We start from the raw sequence: 20,127 nt of genomic DNA on the forward strand, positions 1-20,127 counted from the left end.
AACTTCAGTACAGATCTGAAAATTTGTACCTGGAGTTTGTTATCCATTATTCTTCTGGTTAAGGAGACTCAATCATCTGGTCAGGGAGCAGAAATATCATGTGGTTTAGATGACAAAGCTACAGAGAAAGGATAATCTAGTGATTAGAGCACACCAGTACTCAGCCCTGCCTGCCACAGACTTCCTGTGAGATTTTGGCAAAGTCACTTAGCCTCTCCGGACCGCCATTCCCCATCTATACAATGAAGACTTAATGATAATTATTTCTATTGCAATAGCATCTAAGGTCCCACAGGGGGATCAGGATCCCATTATAACAGACAACAAACAAGCCACAGAGACAGCCCCTGCCCCAGAGAGTTCACAAGCTAAGATTTAGACAAGACACGGTGAAGAAACAGGTGGAAGGACAAGTTTGTAGCAGACACAAGTTAGTCATCAGGATGTTCTCAGCCATCACAAGCCTAAGCACTATTTATCTCTGATAAAAGCACTTTAGATTCAGATACTTTAAGACCAGAAAGGTCCATTCTGATCATCTAGTCTTGTCTAATACAGGAAATCTGTAGCCTGTATCTAGCTCAAAAACTTGTGGTTGCACTAGTAGAAAGTCATACAGTGTTGATTTAAAAACTCCACGCAATGGAGAATTTATCACCCCCTATTAGCAAGCTGGTTAGAGACCCTCCTTTAGAAATTTTCATCTTGTTTCACATTCAACTCCCAGCAACTGGATCTTGTGACACTTTGGTCTGCTGGGTGAAAGAGCCATCTAGCACCAGATATTCTCTTTAATAAGATAAGCAGATTGAGCTCCTTTAGTAAAGTCAGGTAGCTCTCCTCCGAGCTCGCTAATTTTTCAGTATCCGTTTTTATCCAGAGATTTCCAAAGCATCTCCCATAGAAAGTGTACCTTTAACGCCTGATAAAGAGGAAACCGAGGCACAGTGAAACTAAACTTGCCCACCGTCACACAGCTGGTGAGTGGCGGAGCAGGGAACTGAACTCAGATCTTCAACTCCCAGGGTGGTGTCCTTGTTGCCGCCTTTGAAAGCAGTACATAAATCAGAACAAGAGTTGTCTAGTTTCCCAGTTGTCAAATCTATTTTTCCTCCTTACAGTAGAAGGTAGAAGTTTACTGTACGCTTCAAGGTTGTTAGAAGAAATGAATCCCTTCTGGTAAGTGTTGAGTTCACCACCTCACTTATCTCAATTATATGCCACATGCCCCATTTATAATTCAAGCAAATATCATGGAGATCATGATCCAAGTGAGCTGTGCAATCAGAGAACCTCTTGCTGCCCACCTCTAACCACACACCTTGCTCTTAGACTTGATGGCAGAATCTTCTCTTTTCTCTCTCTCTCTCACTACAAATTTAATCATTAAAATCAATCAGCTGAAAACCCCAGGCTTTTGTCACCACAAAAGCAGACAATTCAAGTGAGCTCTATCTTGGGGCTATTCTGGAAACTGAAGCTAATGGAGGGTGCGGCGAGTCATCTAGTGATGGGACATGTATACCAGGACCACAGCTGGTGCTCCACACATAGCTGAACACAATTTATTGGGGAAGAGTCAATGTGGCTTTTGTAAAGGAAAATCATGCCTCACCAATCTGTTAGAATTCTTTGAGGGGGTCAACAAACATGTGGACAAGGGCAATCCAGTGGATATAGTGTACTTCGATTTTCAGAAAGCTTTTGACAAGGTCCCTCAACAAAGACTCTTAAGCAAAGTAAGAAATCATGAGATAAGAAGGAAGGTCCTCTCATGGATCAGTGTGTGGTTAAAAGACAGGAAACAAAAGGTAGGAATAAATAGTCGGTTTTCAGAATGGAGAGAGGTAAATAGTGTTGTTCCCCAAGAATCTGGACTGGAACCAGTCCAATTCAACATGTTCATAAATGATCTGGAAAAAGGGAATAAATAGTGAGTTGGCAAAGGTTGCAGTTGATACAAAATTCCTTAGAATAGTTAAGTCTGATGCAAACTGAGAAGGGTTGCAAAGGGATCCCACAAAATTGGGAGACTGGGCACCAAAATGGCAGATGAAATTCAATGTAGATAAATGCAAAGTAATGCACACTGGAAAACATAATCCCAACTATACCTACAAAAGGATGGGGTTTAAATTAGCTGTTACCACTCAAGAAAGAGATCTTGCAGTCATTGTGGATAGTTCTCTGAAAACATCCACTCAATGTACAGCAGCAATCAAAACAGCTAACAGAATGTTAGGAACCATTAGGAAAGGGATGGATAAGACAGAAAATATCATAATGAATTTATATAAATCCATGGTACACCCACATCATCAATATTCGTGGAGTTCTCAGACTCAGAGACTTTAAGGTCAGAAGGGACCATTGTGATCGTCTAGGCTGACCTTCTGCACATTGCAGGGCATAGAACCTCCCCCATCTACTCCTGTAATAGACCCACAACTTCTGGCTGAGTTACTGAAATCCGCAAATCATGATTTAAAGACTTCAAGTTACAGAGAAATCCACCACTTTACCCTAGTTTAAACCTGCAAGTGGCCCGTGCCCCATTCTGCAGAGGAAGGCAAAAAAACCCCAGGGTCTCTGCCAATCTGACCCTGGGGAACATTCCTTCCTGACCCCAAATATGGTGATCAGTTAGACCCTGAGCATGTGGGCAAGACCCAGGACCCAGACACCTGGGAAAGAATTCTTTGTAGTAACTCAGAGCCTCCCCATCTAGTGTCCCAGCACCGGCCGTTGGGGATTTTTGCTACTGGCAGTCTTTTGTAGTTCCGCTAACCTCCTTACCAATCTCCCCCTCCAGCTGCAGTAGCCATGAAAGATCCAGTCCCTTATCTACAAGGTAAACCTTTTAAAATCAGATTCATCACCCCCAAAGCAACAGAGCTTCTCGCCTCTGCCCAGCAGACACCAACACCCTCAGCTGTTGTGTCTTCCTCATTTTGTAATATTGTCTCCCTGCATTTGCCTTGCTCTAAAAGAAGAAATAGCTGGATTTCCAGCTTCCAAAGCTGCACTGCTGGAGGAGAATTTTGCATGGGTCCTTCAGCTACATACAGTCTGCAAATACAAGAGCCCTTGACAGTGCAAACAATGGACCTGCCTGTGCTTGTCCCTTCTATAATAAGAGAAAAGAAAACCAAAAACAATTCTCATTTACAGTTGTCATGGAGCGTTGTATGGGGAGAAAGAAAAGTCTCTCTCCGTGGCCATGTCTCAATTGTGTGTGTGTGTGTGTGTGTGTGTGTGTGTGTGTGTGAATGCTCCAGAGACCAAGTCCCTTCCTAGAAGCAGATGCACAGCTAAGTACTTCAAGCAGCTGGAGGAAAGAAACTCCTCTCCCCCACCCCCGGAAATAGGGACACACATGAATAAAAGGTCAGATCAGGGTCCTAAAGAGAGCCTATTTCAAGGATGGTGAGTAGGAAGTAAGATTGTGAAACCCTAAGTGACTGTTTGGTTTTTGTTTGTTTATCTGTTGAGGGCTGTGATTTACAGTCCCTGTCTACTCCCAGAGAACATTCTTCTACTCACGCTTCCTGAAATGGGTTGGGCTTGCCGATCACAAGATTACCAACCTCTGTACTCACTGTATGTTGCACAACTTGCTTTACTGTAAGACGGTGTAAATACATGCAAAAGACTTTGCTCTCTGCTTTTCCCACTTGAAGAAAGTCCTGTGCCTTTTGAATCACACAGTTGGTCCAAGATGAAGGTTGAATTTGCTCCTCTCTCTATTCCTTTAAAGAGAAGGCTTCAGACTGCTTCAGTAATTCAGTGGGTCTTCAGTTTCCTGGGACTAGGTAAGATTTATTTTAATGTCTCTCTAGAGAAAAGTGCTATCCCAGCACCTTACAGAGGAAGAAAGAGCCTGTGACCCACATTACAGATGGGGAAACAGAGGCACAGAAATTAACCTCTCACACCAATACAATGGCAGAGCTGGGAACAGAGCCCAAGCCCACCAACGCCTATCAGCTAGCCACTGCACGATGCTGCCTCCTTACAGCGCGAGCAGCAATACATTTGTGCAGAGAGAAGCTGCGGACGCCCCCACATCTCTCCCTTACCAGACTCTAAACATTCTGTAGGTTAGGAAAGCAGGATAGCACATCTCAGAATATGTTTAATAATAACGAAGAGGAGTGGAAAGTTAAGTCCTTTCTTCAGACACAAATGACGTTGCTCTTAATTTGGATACTGTGCCCACATATGGGTGTGTCAGGAAAAGTCTGTCCTGCAGCCTGTAAATTGCATTTGCCGCTGCACTCTGCCTTGTTTCTGTTATCACCACCCAAACAGCATAGTCCCAGGATTTACTGAGCGCTCCCTTTCTGTGGCTTTGCCTTATTTAGGGATTTATTTAAAAAAAACCCTGCAAGCTAAGAACAGAGACTTGGTGTAGTCTGCATCTCTGAGCCACTCTGCCCAGCCCCTCTCCCACTTCTTACTCAGAGCTGGCCTCTAAATTAGTTATCCTCTCACCTCCTTAGGCTTGCCTTTTTGCTTGTCTAATTACACACGTGCTCGGTGTTACTCATAAAAATGCAACCCTGATGATCACAATGCCTGGACTCAAGTTAGTCATAGGAGCATCTACAAAAATGCATTATGGCCGAAGGATGTAGAAGCTGGTCTGCCTGCACTGAGCAGCAGAGTTCTTTGTTTAGATAAACAAACAAACAAAAAAAGGCAGTTTCCGAGGAAACCCAGCTTGGGCAAGGAACTCATTCAAAAGTTCAGAAGCTCAGAAAACCTATTATCGTGCAGCTAACAGATTAAATTAAATAATAATGGAAACGAGAGGGAGAGACTTGCCGTTCTATTAAGGCAGTATTGTTCAACGGACAGAACGTGGGTGTGGGAGTCAAGAGATGTGGGGCCAGATTCTCAGCTGGTGTAAGGTAGTTCTGTTGCTTTATACCCGTTCAAGATCTGGCCCCTAGGTTCAGCCACAAGATCAGGAATAAACTGGACCACTGTCCCACTGGCCAAGCCATTTAACCTCTCTGTATCTCAGTGACTATAGGAAGTGGCTAACTTATTGTGGCAGATGCAATGTAACTGTGCCCTGGATACAAAGAGGCACAGCAGAGGTTCTTTGGGCAGAGAACTGGGGTCTTGCAGTGAATCCAGGCCTGCAAGGAAAGCAAAGGCTGAGGTTTTGTTTTGTTGTTAACCCTCTGGCATGGCTACGTTTGGACTCAATGCTGCGTGATCCATAGCATCGGCCCCTTTATATTGTACCAGGCGCACCAACAGCCCCTAAAGCCGCCCTAACTGGACAATTAATCCTTCCCCTTTCCCCTACATCTCTGAGGAATGCTTAGGTGATGCAGAGCTGACAGGGCCAGCCCTACACCATCCCAGCATGTGTGGTGATTCAGTGCATGTCAGAGCACTGCTGGGCAATCGCTCTATTGCCTTGCACCTGCTCTAATTTGCCAAGTGCTGGTTTAATGTCTGTTATAGCCTGGGGAACCCAGGAATGCAAGGGAGGTGTACAGTTCCCTTTACCCCTCCAGGTTCTGCACAGAATACAGCTCCACTGGACCCAGTATGTCTAGGTTTTGTTCAGAAAAGTTCCTCTCCCCCATTTATAAAATGATGGGCAACCTTCCTCCAACTGAGCTAAATAGCTCAATGATTGTAAAGCACTTGAAGTTCCCCCTGCAAGAGGTGGTATATTTGAGGGTTTTAACAGCACACTGGTAGCCAAGTTGCACTTTAAGTACAAGTGGAGTTCTCTAATCAGTGACAGGAACAAGTTTTGCTCTTATTTCACGCTGATGTAAATAGAGAGCGACCCTGCTGAAATCAATAGAGTTATGGTGGTTTAGACCCGACAAGTGAACAGAATGAGCTCCCTTGACTTCCAAGGGGTTACTTCTGGACCACACGGTTGTAAGGATAGAGCTGGTCAAAACTCAGAGTTTCAATTCTGAGAGAAATGCTGAAGTTTGTTATTGTTCCAAACTGAAATTTCTGGGGGGCAAGAGGGCGGGGAATCAAATAGTTGAAAAAAAAGTTGGTTTGGGGGTCAAACAAAAATGTTTTCTTTAGATTGTCACTTCATAGCTCATATTCTATATATAAATGTGCATGCACATACACACACACAAGCACCCCATAAAAAAACCAAGGTGTTCCAAAAAAGTGTCAGAAGGGAACCTTTCAACATGGCTGAAATGCCGACAGTTTCACACCCTCCCATTCCCCCAAACAGAACGTTGCTGATATCAGAACTTTCCGCAGGAACACATCAGTTTTGACAAGCCAGCATTTTCCAATGGAAAAATATTCAGCCAGAAATTTTTTGATGAGTTCTATACAAGGACATTACCCTGTAAGGTGCTGTGTGCCCCCAGCCAAGGAGGCTTAGTACCACCCAAACTCACAAGGTCAGGCTCTAAATGAGCAGAGTTTGGTCCCTGGCTGCTAATCTCTGGCCTAGAAAGGTTCAAGGTTCGGCCCTGAGATAAGGACTCTCTAAGGTACAGTCAAGCTGTGCCAGGCATTTGCACAGACCTTTAGCTGGAGAGCCAGAAATCAGCCATTCAGCTTTACCTCCTCTGGTAGCTGTTGCTATGGTTATGCAAATGAACCAATGCAAGGAGAATGGGGCAGCTGGGAAGTAAGAGGAACCATTCTTTCTCAAGAGGGGTGCTGGATAGCTCAGCACATGAATGGCACAGCCAGATCCCAGGGGCTGGGCCAGCTCTGGGGGTAGAGTCTGCTGCAGTTTCTTTTTCAACAGGCAGACATGATCTGCATCTCCACGAGGCTGAGGTTGGGTCCTGGAAAAAGAGAAAGAGAGGCACGTGAGAGAGAGAGAGTGTGTGTGATGAACATTGAGGTCCTGCTTGCTTCAGAAGCAGAAAAAGCTTGGGAGGCACAAAGCTTGTGGGGGGAGCGTGTGAAAAAACAGTTTGCACCTCTCCCATCGGACGCTTACAGCCTCAAGGGCTGCCCTAGCATGTGCCTCATCTGCCTGGAGTTTTGCAGGGCTCCAGAATCAGCAGAACCCAGCTCCATTCTCATTTACCCCTCTGCCCCTTTCAGCCTGCTTCTGCTCCAGGGCCATGGCAGTGGTGGTTCTGCGCCTGGACACAGGGACATCTGCATCATGTGGATCCCCCCAATGCGTCCTGGCACTTACCCTGTGACGCAAAACTTGGGGGAAGTGGTAAACGATGAAGAGGACAGGGCACTGATGCAGAGCGATCTGCATCGGTTGGTAAACTGCCACAAGCAAAAGACATTCATTTTAATGCAGCTAAATGTGAGTGGATACAAAGACTGTAGGCCATACTTACACAATACGGGACTCTATCCGGGAAGCAGTGACTCTGAAAAAGATTTGGGGGCCCTGGTGGATAATCAGCTGAACATGAGCCCCCCATGATGCTGTAACCAAAAGAGCTAATGCGATCCTGGGATCCAGAAACAGGGGAACCTTGAGTAGGTATAGAGAGGCACTGTATTTGTATTTGGCACTGGTGTGACTGCTGCTGGAACACTGTGTCAATTCTGGTGCCCACAATTCAAAAAGGATGTTGACAAATTGGAGAGGGTGTAGAGAAGAATCATGAGATGCTTAAAGACTTAGAAAATGTGCCTTATAGTGATGGATCTCCTTGAGCCTATCTATTTTGTTTAGCAAAGAGAAGGTTAGGAGGTTACTTGAGTACACCCTATAAGCACCAACCAGGAGAACAAATATTTCATAATGGGCTTTTCAATCTGGCACCTTATAAAAGCTTATGATAATTAGTATGGGATGTGCCATCTGGTGTGTTGGTGCATCACCCCCTACTGGATGGGATTAGAGCTACTAAATGTTGTCTTAGGCCCTATGCTGCTGAGAGACCTTCCTTTAGTTCACGCAGTAGTGCCAGAGAGTCAGCCCCAGGGGACACCGATGTCACTTTCAGAATCTGAAGAGCCTCCATTCATAAGCCACCGTTCTTTCAAGTTAAAGACTAAATGGACAGATACTAAAATTTCAGGATCCGTTGGCATCTGGGCAGCTAGTTTTTCTGGGACATGAGCCCTCCTTTGACATAGACATAAGAGTCTCTCACCTTTGTTGCTTTCACTCCTCGAATAGGTTATTTAAAGCCATAAAAAGCCATTGTTGATGTTTCAAGAGGTTCAAAAGGAACCAGCTGAATTCTGAGGGAATCCACTACAAAGAATAACCACTAGGCAGCAGGAGCAGATGCTCACCCCAGCCCTAAAGACCATAATCATGTCTCCTACAGGGCAGAGCAGAGCAGTAACCACTAAGATAACACACTCAGCAGTGAGACCCAGGAGGACAGCATCCTAGACAGCACCAGGGAAATTACACCTAGGAATCCAGCACAGCAGTGTTACACAGTAACCACTAGGCATCAGGGCTGATGCCAGAACACTCATAACTTGGCAGCCTAATGTCTAACGACAGGATCTTAGATTCTAGGGCAGGGATGAAAGCCCTGGCCTCTTGAATTCTGCACAGCAGTAAATGCCAAGGGCTAGATTGTGTCTAACCCTAACCTGGTCTCACAGGCAAGGGGAGAATATGGATCCCTTTTGCGTTGTCACCTAAATGCTCAGGGGGGCAGAGTGGGCAGAGTCATGGCTCCATGATGTGTACACACACAAGCAAAAAATAGAGCCCCAGGAGGAATTATGCCTCTGTGCTCCCCGCTTCCCCCATCTGGGGCAGTGCCCTGTTATGGGCAGCATGATCTACCCCAAAGGCGTTACAGGCACTGCAGCCTGGGCACCTTTAAGGGCGAGGCTCTAGACTCGGACAGAACTGCTGTATGGGAAACGGGAGTTCAGTGCAGAATGTTTTACAAGCACACGCACCAGTAAGCTAGGGTGGAGTCCGGTGGGGTACAACACCTATTCTGCACAAATAATCTATTAACAAAAAAGACAACCACCTGAGCCTAAATAACAGGCATTAATCATCATGAGACATAACTGCAAGAATAAATCTAACTTTACTGACCAGCAACTGCTTCTGGCCAGGAAGAACACTGCCTCCTTGTAATACATACTTTGGGCTGTGTGCAATAAGATAAAAAGGTAATTAGATATTATGCAATTTTGCAGCAGGCTTGTTTGCATGGCTCAGAGGTGTATTAAGAGCATGGCCAATTTAATGTCAATATGGGGCTTTTGTACATCATCTTGTCCCCAGCGCCTAATTTAGCTTTGGGTGCTGTTTTCACAAAGTGTTATAAGCAGTCCATGCCCTTGAGTTGTGAAAGGTCATTTGTAATATTTAATTTCAACATGATTGTCAGGTTGAAAGGTCCTAGCTCATTCTACCCTGGATTATTACATGAGATTCCCATTGAATTCTGTGGAGCATCTGTAGCTCTGCAATGGTCTGGTCTATTTATTTTTTTGTGTACTGCATTTCTGTGTGCCTAGGCATCTTGTCTGCTGGAGGCCATTGTATTCAGTTTAGATGGACACACTCCAGCCTGCAGCATCTGCTCTAGGAAATTGCATAATCCTATTTCAGCTCTATGCAGAGTTAGATAACATGGCGCTGCTAAAATGCTTATGGTAGGTCTACACTAGAGCTTATTTAATTGGTAGCACCTGTGCTTACAACTGCAGAGCTGTTTGTCAGTGTCTACAAGGCTTTGCAGTCATTTTGCCTGAAGATACGACTGCACTTTGTGCACACAAAAAAAGAGAACCGCAGAGCAGTGCAGATGTCTCCTGGTTAAGAAAAACCAAACAAGAACGAGCTACAGTGATGTCAAGAGAGCACTGTATGTGTCTCCTCTAGCAAGATGCATCTGAAATGAACTCAAGATGGCAATTACTGCCAGCCGACTGCTATAAGGGTGAAGATCTAGTATTCAGGGCATAAGATCCATCCACATACACCACAATTTCAGTGGAAGCCTGTTACCCAGTACACAGGAGCCTGCAGCAGCATAAACTTTGAAGGAGTTCTTATGTTATCAATCACACCCTTACTGAGTCCTTACCTATGTGCCTGGGCCCAGTGACTGGTCGCATGACTAGATATGCACAGGACCACAATTTGGATTTTCTGACAGAACTTTATATATGCTGATGATAGCACGTTATTTTTATTGTCTGTTGACTTCTTGAGCTTTGCTCTGAAGCTCGACAGCTTGGTAGTTTGTCCTCCTGCAGGAGAGCAGGAAAAGCGAGTGTTGTGTTTGGGCTGCACAGTGTAGAACAATGTTGGTTGTTTTTTAAAAAAAAAGTGTTTTCAGATTTAAAAAAAAATCCTAGAAAGGTTTTACACATTGACTCCCCCTCCCAGTCACACCCAAATTCCACTCTCACACAACCCTCCTTCCCCACCCCTCCCCCAGATACAGTCATGTAGGGGATCGAAGGTAGCAAGCAACCTGTGGGCTACAACCGGTACTCCAGCCTATGACCCAGAATAGCCACTGTACTCTCTGTAGCAGCTGTGGGCGGGGTAAGGCCACTTGATCAGCACATGTGGATTCAGAGGCCCTCCCCACCCAACAGCCCCCTCCATGCTGGCCCAGTGGAAGCCAGCATAAGGGGTGACTGCCCATGCAATAGGGCCATTGGCACCTGCCCACTTCTGGGAGGGCAATGCAGGGGATTAAGTGGTGCAGAAGGTCTTGGGCCAATCAAGTTTTGCGGAAGCAAAATAAAGACTAAATTTTGGGCCTAGCCCATCTCATAATGGTGGTAGATTACTTAGGGTCAGCGTCCAATAGCTACAGAGCATTACTTGTGACAGTAATTGTCAGCATTGCCAACCTCAAGAGATCAAAAGACATGAGACTGGCATCAAATTGTGGGGTTTGTGTGTATGTCTTTTGACTTTTTAACTCCCCCTCTATTCCTCTGCCGGCGCGTGCGTGATAATTGCAGGTTGAAAAAAAAAATCAACCTTTAATGCACACAAAAGTGCCACCTCTCCCTGGCTGCTTGGATGGAGACTCTGCTTAGTTTTGTCTCACCCCTAAAATCCCTTTCCTCTTACTGTCTGACTTGCCCCCCTCCTGGTGTATTTCCTTTGGTCAGAGAAGGGCTGGATGGTCAATCGGTTTAGAACCACTGACCTAAATTAATGCATCATTATTCACAGATAAATGTGTTACTTTTTAGGGCTGATGAGTTAGACATTAATTTAAAGTTCTTTTAATATGAGTATCATTCATGGAGTATCACAGCAAAGACAATATGGGACTGGCTTAGCCTTTTACACTTCCCAGGCCGCCCCACCCCATCCCCCGACTCTTTTGCCCAAGACCCTCCCCCCCGACCCCAGCCTTCAACCTGCCTCCCCCAGTCCAGAACCTCCCTCCCTGACTTCCCCTGAACACCCCCCGGCTCCAGCCTGCCACCCCCTGCTCCCTCCCCCCCGGGTATGCTGTCACATATTCTGTACCAGATACAGACTAGCTACAGAGCTTGCTTATACGCACCAGATGTGTTCCTCATAAGATCCCTTAATGCGCAGCCAGGTATGGCTGTTGGCTGAGGTGAGCTTAAATAAGGTATTTTACACTCAGCACCACCTGGTGGGTGAAAAGTATAACACAGTTTAGGGTTTCATTACAACTGTCCTCCCTTCTTGTCCTCTGGAACCCCCACTTCCACTCCCCTCACCCACTCCTCACTCCCCCTCCTCTCGAACCCTCCCCCTTCCACTCCCCTCACCCACTCCTCTCTCCCCCTCTCTCGAACCCCCATCCACTCCCCTCACCCACTCCTCTCTCCCCCTCCTCTCGAACCCCCATCCACTCCCCTCACCCACTCCTCACTCCCCCTCCTCTCGAACCCCCCCTTCCACTCCCCTCACCCACTCCTCACTCCCCCTCCTCTCGAACCCCCATCCACTCCCCTCACCCACTCCTCTCTCCCCCTCCTCTGGAACCCCCCCTTCCACTCCCCTCACCCACTCCTCTCTCCCCCTCCTCTCGAACCCCCATCCACTCCCCTCACCCACTCCTCACTCCCCCTCCTCTGGAACACCCCCTTCCACTCCCCTCACCCACTCCTCACTCCCCCTCCTCTCGAACCCCCATCCACTCCCCTCACCCACTCCTCTCTCCCCCTCCTCTCGAACCCCCCCTTCCACTCCCCTCACCCACTCCTCTCTCCCCCTCCTCTCGAACCCCCATCCACTCCCCTCACCCACTCCTCTCTCCCCCTCCTCTCAAACCCCCATCCACTCCCCTCACCCACTCCTCTCTCCCCCCTCCTCTCGAACCCCCCCTTCCACTCCCCTCACCCACTCCTCACTCCCCCTCCTCTCGAACCCCCCCTTCCACTCCCCTCACCCACTCCTCTCTCCCCCTCCTCTCGAACCCCCCCTTCCCCTCCCCTCACCCACTCCTCACTCCCCCTCCTCTCGAACCCCCCCTTCCACTCCCCTCACCCACTCCTCACTCCCCCTCCTCTCGAACCCCCCCTTCCACTCCCCTCACCCACTCCTCTCTCCCCCTCCTCTCGAACCCCCCCTTCCCCTCCCCTCACCCACTCCTCACTCCCCCTCCTCTCGAACCCCCATCCACTCCCCTCACCCACTCCTCACTCCCCCTCCTCTCGAACCCCCCTTCCACTCCCCTCACCCACTCCTCACTCCCCCTCCTCTCGAACCCCCCCTTCCACTCCCCTCACCCACTCCTCTCTCCCCCTCCTCTCGAACCCCCATCCACTCCCCTCACCCACTCCTCACTCCCCCTCCTCTCGAACCCCCCTTCCACTCCCCTCACCCACTCCTCACTCCCCCTCCTCTCGAACCCTCCCCCTTCCACTCCCCTCACCCACTCCTCTCTCCCCCTCCTCTCGAACCCCCATCCACTCCCCTCACCCACTCCTCACTCCCCCTCCTCTCGAACCCCCCCTTCCACTCCCCTCACCCACTCCTCACTCCCCCTCCTCTCGAACCCCCCCTTCCACTCCCCCACCCTCTCCTCAGTCCCCCTCCTCTCGAACCCCCATCCACTCCCCTCACCCACTCCTCACTCCCCCTCCTCTGGAACCCCCCCTTCCACTCACCTCACCCACTCCTCTCTCCCCCTCCTCTCGAACCCCCATCCACTCCCCTCACCCACTCCTCACTCCCCCTCCTCTGGAACACCCCCTTCCACTCCCCTCACCCACTCCTCACTCCCCCTCCTCTGGAACCCCCCCTTCCACTCCCCCACCGTCTCCTCACTCCCCCTCCTCTCGAACCCCCATCCACTCCCCTCACCCACTCCTCACTCCTCCTCCTCTGGAACCCCCCCTTCCACTCCCCTCACCCACTCCTCTCTCCCCCTCCTCTCGAACCCCCATCCACTCCCCTCACCCACTCCTCTCTCCCCCTCCTCTCGAACCCCCCCTTCCACTCCCCTCACCCACTCCTCTCTCCCCCTCCTCTCGAACCCCCATCCACTCCCCTCACCCACTCCTCTCGAACCCCCCATCCACTCCCCTCACCCACTCCTCTCTCCCCCTCCTCTCAAACCCCCGCTTCCACTCCCCTCACCCTCTCCTCACTCCCCCTCCTCTCAAACCCCCCCTTCCACTCCCCTCACCCACTCCTCTCTCCCCCTCCTCTCGAACCCCCATCCACTCCCCTCACCCACTCCTCACTCCCTCTCCTCTCGAACCCCCCTTCCACTCCCCTCACCCACTCCTCTCAAACCCCCCATTCCACTCCCCTCACCCACTCCTCTCTCCCCCTCCTCTCGACCCCCCATCCACTCCCCTCACCCACTCCTCTCGAACCCCCCATCCACTCCCCTTACCCACTCCTCTCTCCCCCTCCTCTCAAACCCCCGCTTCCACTCCCCTCACCTTCTCCTCAGTCCCCCTCCTCTCGAACCCCCCCTTCCACTCCCCCACCCTCTCCTCTCTCCCCCTCCTCTCGAACCCCCATCCACTCCCCTCACCCACTCCTCTCGAACCCCCCCATCCACTCCCCTTGCCCACTCCTCCTCTGAGCCCCCCTTCCACTCCCCGCGCCTCCCTCCCCCTCCTTTGGAGCCCACCCTTCCACTCCCCTTCCCACTCCTCTCAACCCCCCTTCCCACTCACCTCAGCACCCCTCCTCTCTAACCCCCCTTCCCACTCCCCTCACCACCCTCCCTCTCCAACCCCCCCTTCCCAGTCCCCTCACCACTACCACTTCCACTCCCCTCCCCCCTCCTCTCAAACTCCCCCTTCCACTCCCCTTGCCACCCCTCCCTCCCAGTCCTCTGCAACCCCCCTTCCACTCCCCTCCCTCCTGCCCCCAGTATGCCCCTGCACCCCTTAAATCTGCCTCCTGATCCCCCTCACTCTCTCTATGCACCTTTCAGAGCCTCTCCCCTGATCCTCACAGTCCCTGTGTCCTGCCCACCCCCCAGATGGTTGGCAACCATGTGGCCTGTGGGCTTGTCTTCATGTTCAGTGTCATGAGGGAGGTGGCAGTCAGCTTTATTAAGGGCAGCCCCCTTCCACATGCAGACAGATTGTAGGGGCGTGGCAGCTGTTAGGGACACATGGAATATTCAAAGGCTATTATATCAACTTCATAAATGTACGTATCTCTGTGGGCTAGGGGTTGTATTCTAACTCCATGGGGGAGTTGTAAGAGATTCCTGCATGAAGTAAAAGTCACTTGGGGGGCAGAGAAATTAATACAAATCCTTAGTCTGGAAACCAGGCTGGAGAACCCTCCCTGCCTGGGGAAAATTGCATAGACTGGTTTGACCTGGTTGGCGAAGCCTAGCAAGCAACGACCTGAGAAGTGAGGACATTGAAACCTACCAGGGGCTCCATGTGGCAGATGGGTATTGTCTAGTGAGCATGCAGACAGGCGGTTTTTTGTTTTTAAGGTATGTTCTTTCTGTAATGCTTTTGTTCTGAATAAGTAGTATCTTGCCTTACCAATGCTGGCAAGTCACTGGTGAACTCTGTCATTGGCCCTACCAGAATTGCAGGTGCTGCCATAAAGTCAGGCCTTCTAATGGGATCACAGTGGATAGCAGCTAAATCCCTAGTCTACAGGGAAGGAATCCCAGAACTCTGCCCTGCAAAATGTGATGGGTAGAGGCAGGAGATCTGCCTGAGGTGTCCTCAAGAAGGCAACAATGGCAGTCAGAGGTGCAACTGCCTTGGAAGCCATGATATTTCTGAGTAAGTTCTTTCACCTCTTGACCCCAGCCGAGCCTGGTTTGCCCATTGACTGCCCTGTTTTTATCTCAGCACAGTGCTGCATAGCTCTCTTCATCGGCCTCTTCTTCACTCGTTTGTGGCTGGTCAGCGTCCTGTATGCAACATGGTGGCTTCTGGACTGGGACAAGCCAAGCAAAGGTGGGCGACGAATTCACTGCATCAGGAACAGCGTCATCTGGAGATACATGAGGGACTATTTCCCCGCCACTGTAAGTGCAACCAAAGGTAGGGTCTAATCCAGTTCCCATTGAAGTTTATGGGAAGGAACTCCCATTTTGTTCCATGGGCATTAGATCAGGCTCTTACAGCCCTGAAGAGGGGCCAAGGGATCCTAGCACTGGACCTAATAAGTCAGCACTAGATTTTACTGCTTTGTCTTTCACCGCCTGGAGGGAAGGGTGGGCTAGAGATTAGGGCAGAGGGTAGGAGACCTGGTGCTTGACCTTGTAATAGTTGTTTAGCCAGCATTTTCAGACCCACAGACCTAAATAAATCTGGCTTTAGATGCCTACCTCTTCAGTTTCAGTACACCTTGGGAGGTAGGGAAATAGTCTCCCCATTTTCCATCCATGTGTGTTTAGATTCTTGTCCTGCACCCTCTGTGGTATCTGAGCACTTTTAAGGAAGCTGAAGAACCAGGGACGCTAAGTGAAGTTACACAGCCAGTCAGGAGCTGAGATTGGACTTGAACTCAAGAGTTCCTGGCTCCTAGGTCCTGTTCTTAGAGCAATTTACAGACAAGTAGCTGGCTGGAAATTAACTGGCTTGAAGTCGAGACTGTAGCCCCCAGCTGCAGGGCCGGGTGTACATTTTAAATCCTAACTGGCGCTTTGTTTTACTGTTGGCTATACAGCACCCTGAGTACACATGACACAATGCGCATGTGCAGAACCCATGAGAGGGCTGGCTTCAAAGTGCTTGCAGTTTCCAGGCATAAGCTGTGCAGTACAAAGCCATAGGCGCTGACTCTGTGGGTGATCCGGGGCTGGAGCACCCATGGGGAAAAATTAGTGGGTGCTCTGCACCCACCGGCAGCTCCCCGCCCTGCCCCCCCGCCCCAGCTCACCTCCGCCTCCCCTCCGTCTCCACCCCTGAGTGTGCCGCCGAGTCCTGCTTCTCCCTGCTCCCTCCCAGCGCTTGTGCTGCGAAACAGCTGTTTTGCGCAGCAAGCGCTGGGAGGAAGGGGGGAAGAAGAGGAATGCGGCGTGCTCGGGGAAGAGGAGGGGCCGGAACAGGGATTTGGGGAGGGGTCCAATAGGGGCAGGGAGGGGGCGGAGTCAGGGCTGGGCCAGGGGAAGCGTGAGCACCCACTGGCGCCAAGGAAAGTTGGCGCCTGTAAACAAAGCAACGTATTACGGAGAGTCAGGGATCCTGCCATCGAGTGAGACCAAACTAGGCTGGAGTCTGAGCATCTTTAGGTCAGGTCACAAGACCTGCCTCTTCGAGAGCTGCTTGGGTGCAGGGGAGAAGCTGACAAAACCCCCAATCAATGCTCCCAAGAACCAAAGCCAGAGCCTCCAGAAGTCCACTACTACAGGCCTTGCCATGCCAGCCTGTTAGCCTGGGAGGCAGACAGATACTACTGCTAAGTACAATAGAGAAGGTTGACCCGGTGAGGATCCTACAGGCAGAACACTTCAAACAGATGGGCTGTCAGGAGCTCAGAGAGGGAGGGCCATGGGGCAAACATTAACCGGGAAGGTGTTTTCCATAGATTCCAAGGCCAAAAGGGACCAGTGTGATCATCGAATCGGATCTCCTGGCCAAAGGACTTCCCTGAATTAGAATCTACCTTTTAGAAAGACATCCAATATTGAATTTTAAAAAACGTTGCCAGTGACGGAGAATCCGCCACAACCCTTGGCAAGCTGTTCCAGTGGTTAACGACCTTCACTGTTCAAAAACTGCCCCTTATTTCTAGTCGGAGGTTGTCTAGCATCAGCTTCCAGCCACTGGATCTCGTTACACCTTTGTCTGCTAGACTGAAGAGCCCTCTCCCGCCAAGTTTTTGTTCCCCCTTTAGGTATTTACAGGCTGATCAAGTCACCCCTTAACCTTCTCTTTGATAAATGAATCACTATAAAGATAAGGTTTGCAATCCTTTAATCGTTCTTGTGGCCCTTCTCTGAACCCTCTCCCATTTATCAACATCCTTCTTGAACTGTGGACACCAGAACTGGACACAGGATTCCCAGTGCCCTTATGACCTCCCTAACTTGCGATTCCCCTGGTTATACATCCAAGGATTGCATTGGCCTTTGTTGGCCACAGAGTCACACTGGGAGCTCATGTTCAGCTGGTTAGATACCTAGCATTTTGTGGTTGTTGTGAATAGGGTGGCATGAAAGGCAGCACAGAGTTGGGAGTGGATGAAGGGGGCGCAGGGAGAGATGGTCAGCAGAGAAGATGGGTGGGACCAGCAGAGAAGCCTTCAGGGCAGGGATATTGGGAAGGTACAGAATGGGTGTAGTGGGGCTGCCATCCTTCTAAGGCTTCATGGGGGAAGCAAAACTTGATCTCCAGTGTCTTTGAATGAAAGATACCCTGAGTTATTAAAGGAACTGGGAATACCCTAGGGCAACAATGGTGGAAGTGTGTTCTGCTATACATGAGCCTGTCATACATGGACCTTGGTTACTGGCATTCAGATACCGCACCCCTCTGACAGCAATGGTGAGCAGCCCTGCTTTGGGTCTACCGGGAATATTTCTCTGCAAGAGCATATATTTAGTGCACTTCTGAAGTGCCAAGGATACGCAAACCGCTGCTGCTGCTTCCTGTGAGGGAAGTGAAAGGGAAGTGCAGCGCTGCAAGTAATAAGAATAAATCGGTGCAGAGATTAGGGGTGGGCAGAAGACAACCCAGAGTCTCTGTTTGGCCAGAACTCACTGGTGGGTTTTGATTTGGAGCCAGTGGGGGAAAAAGGTGGATGCTTGTGTTACACCTGCTTCATTTGGGACGTCTGTCTTTAAATAATCCGTGCAGTCCTGGAGTTACAAGATGCAGCTTGTGGCCACCCTCATCTTTTAGGCCTCAACTCAGCAAAGCACTTTAGCACAGGTTTAGAGCACAGTCCATACTTTCCCGAGTCAGTGCATCCTTAAGGAGGTGCAGCCCATGAAGACGACAGATCCCAGCCAGTACCGCTCATTTTCCTCTGAGCAGCCTTAGAATGAGTCTGCAGGCAGCTGATGGCAAATACGTGCAGGTGTTTGGGGTTCGGGGGCCTTGCTATTCCTACAGCAACAGAATACAGCCGGCTACCCTACCAACCTGCCCCTCGTCCAGACTTGCACGTGGGCGCCAGAGAGGCACTTTATGGGTTTGTAGGCACATTTGGTTTTTTTCAGTGTTTTTAAAATATTCCAGAATGCAGGACACCATCTGGCATTCCAGCATTTTCCAGGGGATGGAGTCCCCCAATTCTCCCCTCCCCCTACTCCACCACCCCTTATTTTAATGGTTGCTTCCTTCCAGATGCCCCACTGTTGCTCGGCTAGGTGCCGGCACTTGTCATTCGTGTACATTAGTTAATTAAGCCAGCCAGCTTTGCAGAGTGTTATTTGCCCATGTGTCAGGGTTGAGTAATATTTTGTAGGGGAGTGAAATCTCATTTGTTTTTTCATTACCATCATCATGACAGCAATGGGGGGGGGGGATGGGTGGCCTGGGCTGCTTCAAAGTGACAATTTTACAAGGCTGTATGAAGCCTTCAGAGCACAATGCGATAGGAAATCTGCAGTTCTTGCCTATCTGTGAAATGGGGATAATGAAGTACAGTGGGACTAACCTGTAGTCATCAGAGAGCCAGAAGTAGATCCAAAAATAAGTTCTTCAAGTCTCAATTTACAGTCCCCTGCCCTAACTACTGGACACTTTCCTGTGAGCTTGTATCATTTTTCCCAGCAATTCTTTAACAGACCAACCTCCACTCCTCGTTAAGTCCTATCAACACGACTAAAGTGGTAAGAGAACTACTTATTATTTGCACTTCAGTAATATCTAGGGGCCCTAGTCAGGGATCAGGGCCCCATTGTGCTAGGTCTGGTATAAACAAGAATAAAAAGACAATCTCTGCTTTGGAGAGCAGCCAGTCTCCTTGAGCCCCATTCCAGCAGAGCCGCATCTGGCTCTAAACACTAGACCAGAGAGTTTCTAAGAGTCCCCATTGCAAAGGGCTACTGGATCTCCCCTGCATCCTGCTGGACTACAGCAGCCATACTAATCTTTAAGACATAACATTTTAAGCCTTTCTGAAATTGCTCTCCTGATGCCCATTGTACTTTACATTTCCCCTGGGTGCAGTGATCAAAACTAACAATGCCTTTGAATCTGAGTGCCCAGTGGCACTGTAGATGTTAGGGATCCCTCTGTGATAAGGAAGGAGCAGAGGCTGCAAGAGAGATATTTATGCTGTGGACAAGGAACAGTCACTGCTGCAGAGCTCTGGTCTGGGAAGGATTAATATTGTCAACAATAATACTTGAGCACGGCTACATAAATGCTGTTGTTAAAATGCTGTACAGACAGTAGCTGATTGAATCTCACAAGACCCCCATGTAATAGGCAATTATCCATCACCAAGTGGGGAGACTGAGGCACTGAGGAGCTGAGTCACTTTACAGTCACATAAGGAGTCAGTATCAGAGTTTGATTTGGAATGCAAGAATTCCCAGTAAAGGGCAATGAAATATTTGCATCACTTCTGGGCTCAAGGTCCAATGCCTTCCACAAACAGGGACAGAAGGGAGACTTGTCTCACTGAAGTCAGAGTCATACCAAGGGCAAGTCTGGGTCAGCACATTCACACAGCTACTAGATTTGCAAGTCCCCTTCCTCCCTCCTGGCAAGCCACCTGCCCTCACCAAGGGCCCACTGAAATCAACAAGAGTCTTTCCATTGGTTTCAGCAGGCATTTGGTCCGGCCCCCAAGAGTTC

The 20,127-nt window shown here is 49.5% G+C and overlaps 1 protein-coding gene across 1 annotated transcript in view; it reads left to right on the forward strand.

Annotated features, from left to right (window-relative positions):
• The first annotated feature begins 3,439 nt into the window (after positions 1 to 3,439).
• The window catches only part of MOGAT2 (monoacylglycerol O-acyltransferase 2), a 46,677-nt gene continuing 29,989 nt past the window's right edge, over positions 3,440 to 20,127 (forward strand). The window contains exons 1-2 of the mRNA XM_007061411.4: positions 3,440 to 3,812; positions 15,220 to 15,398. Of these exons, the coding sequence (XP_007061473.1) occupies positions 3,719 to 3,812; positions 15,220 to 15,398 (273 nt within the window). The 5' untranslated portion in view covers positions 3,440 to 3,718. The remainder of the gene's footprint in view (positions 3,813 to 15,219; positions 15,399 to 20,127) is intronic.

This window comes from Chelonia mydas, chromosome 1, assembly GCF_015237465.2.
Source record: "Chelonia mydas isolate rCheMyd1 chromosome 1, rCheMyd1.pri.v2, whole genome shotgun sequence".
NCBI lineage: Eukaryota > Metazoa > Chordata > Testudines > Cheloniidae > Chelonia > Chelonia mydas.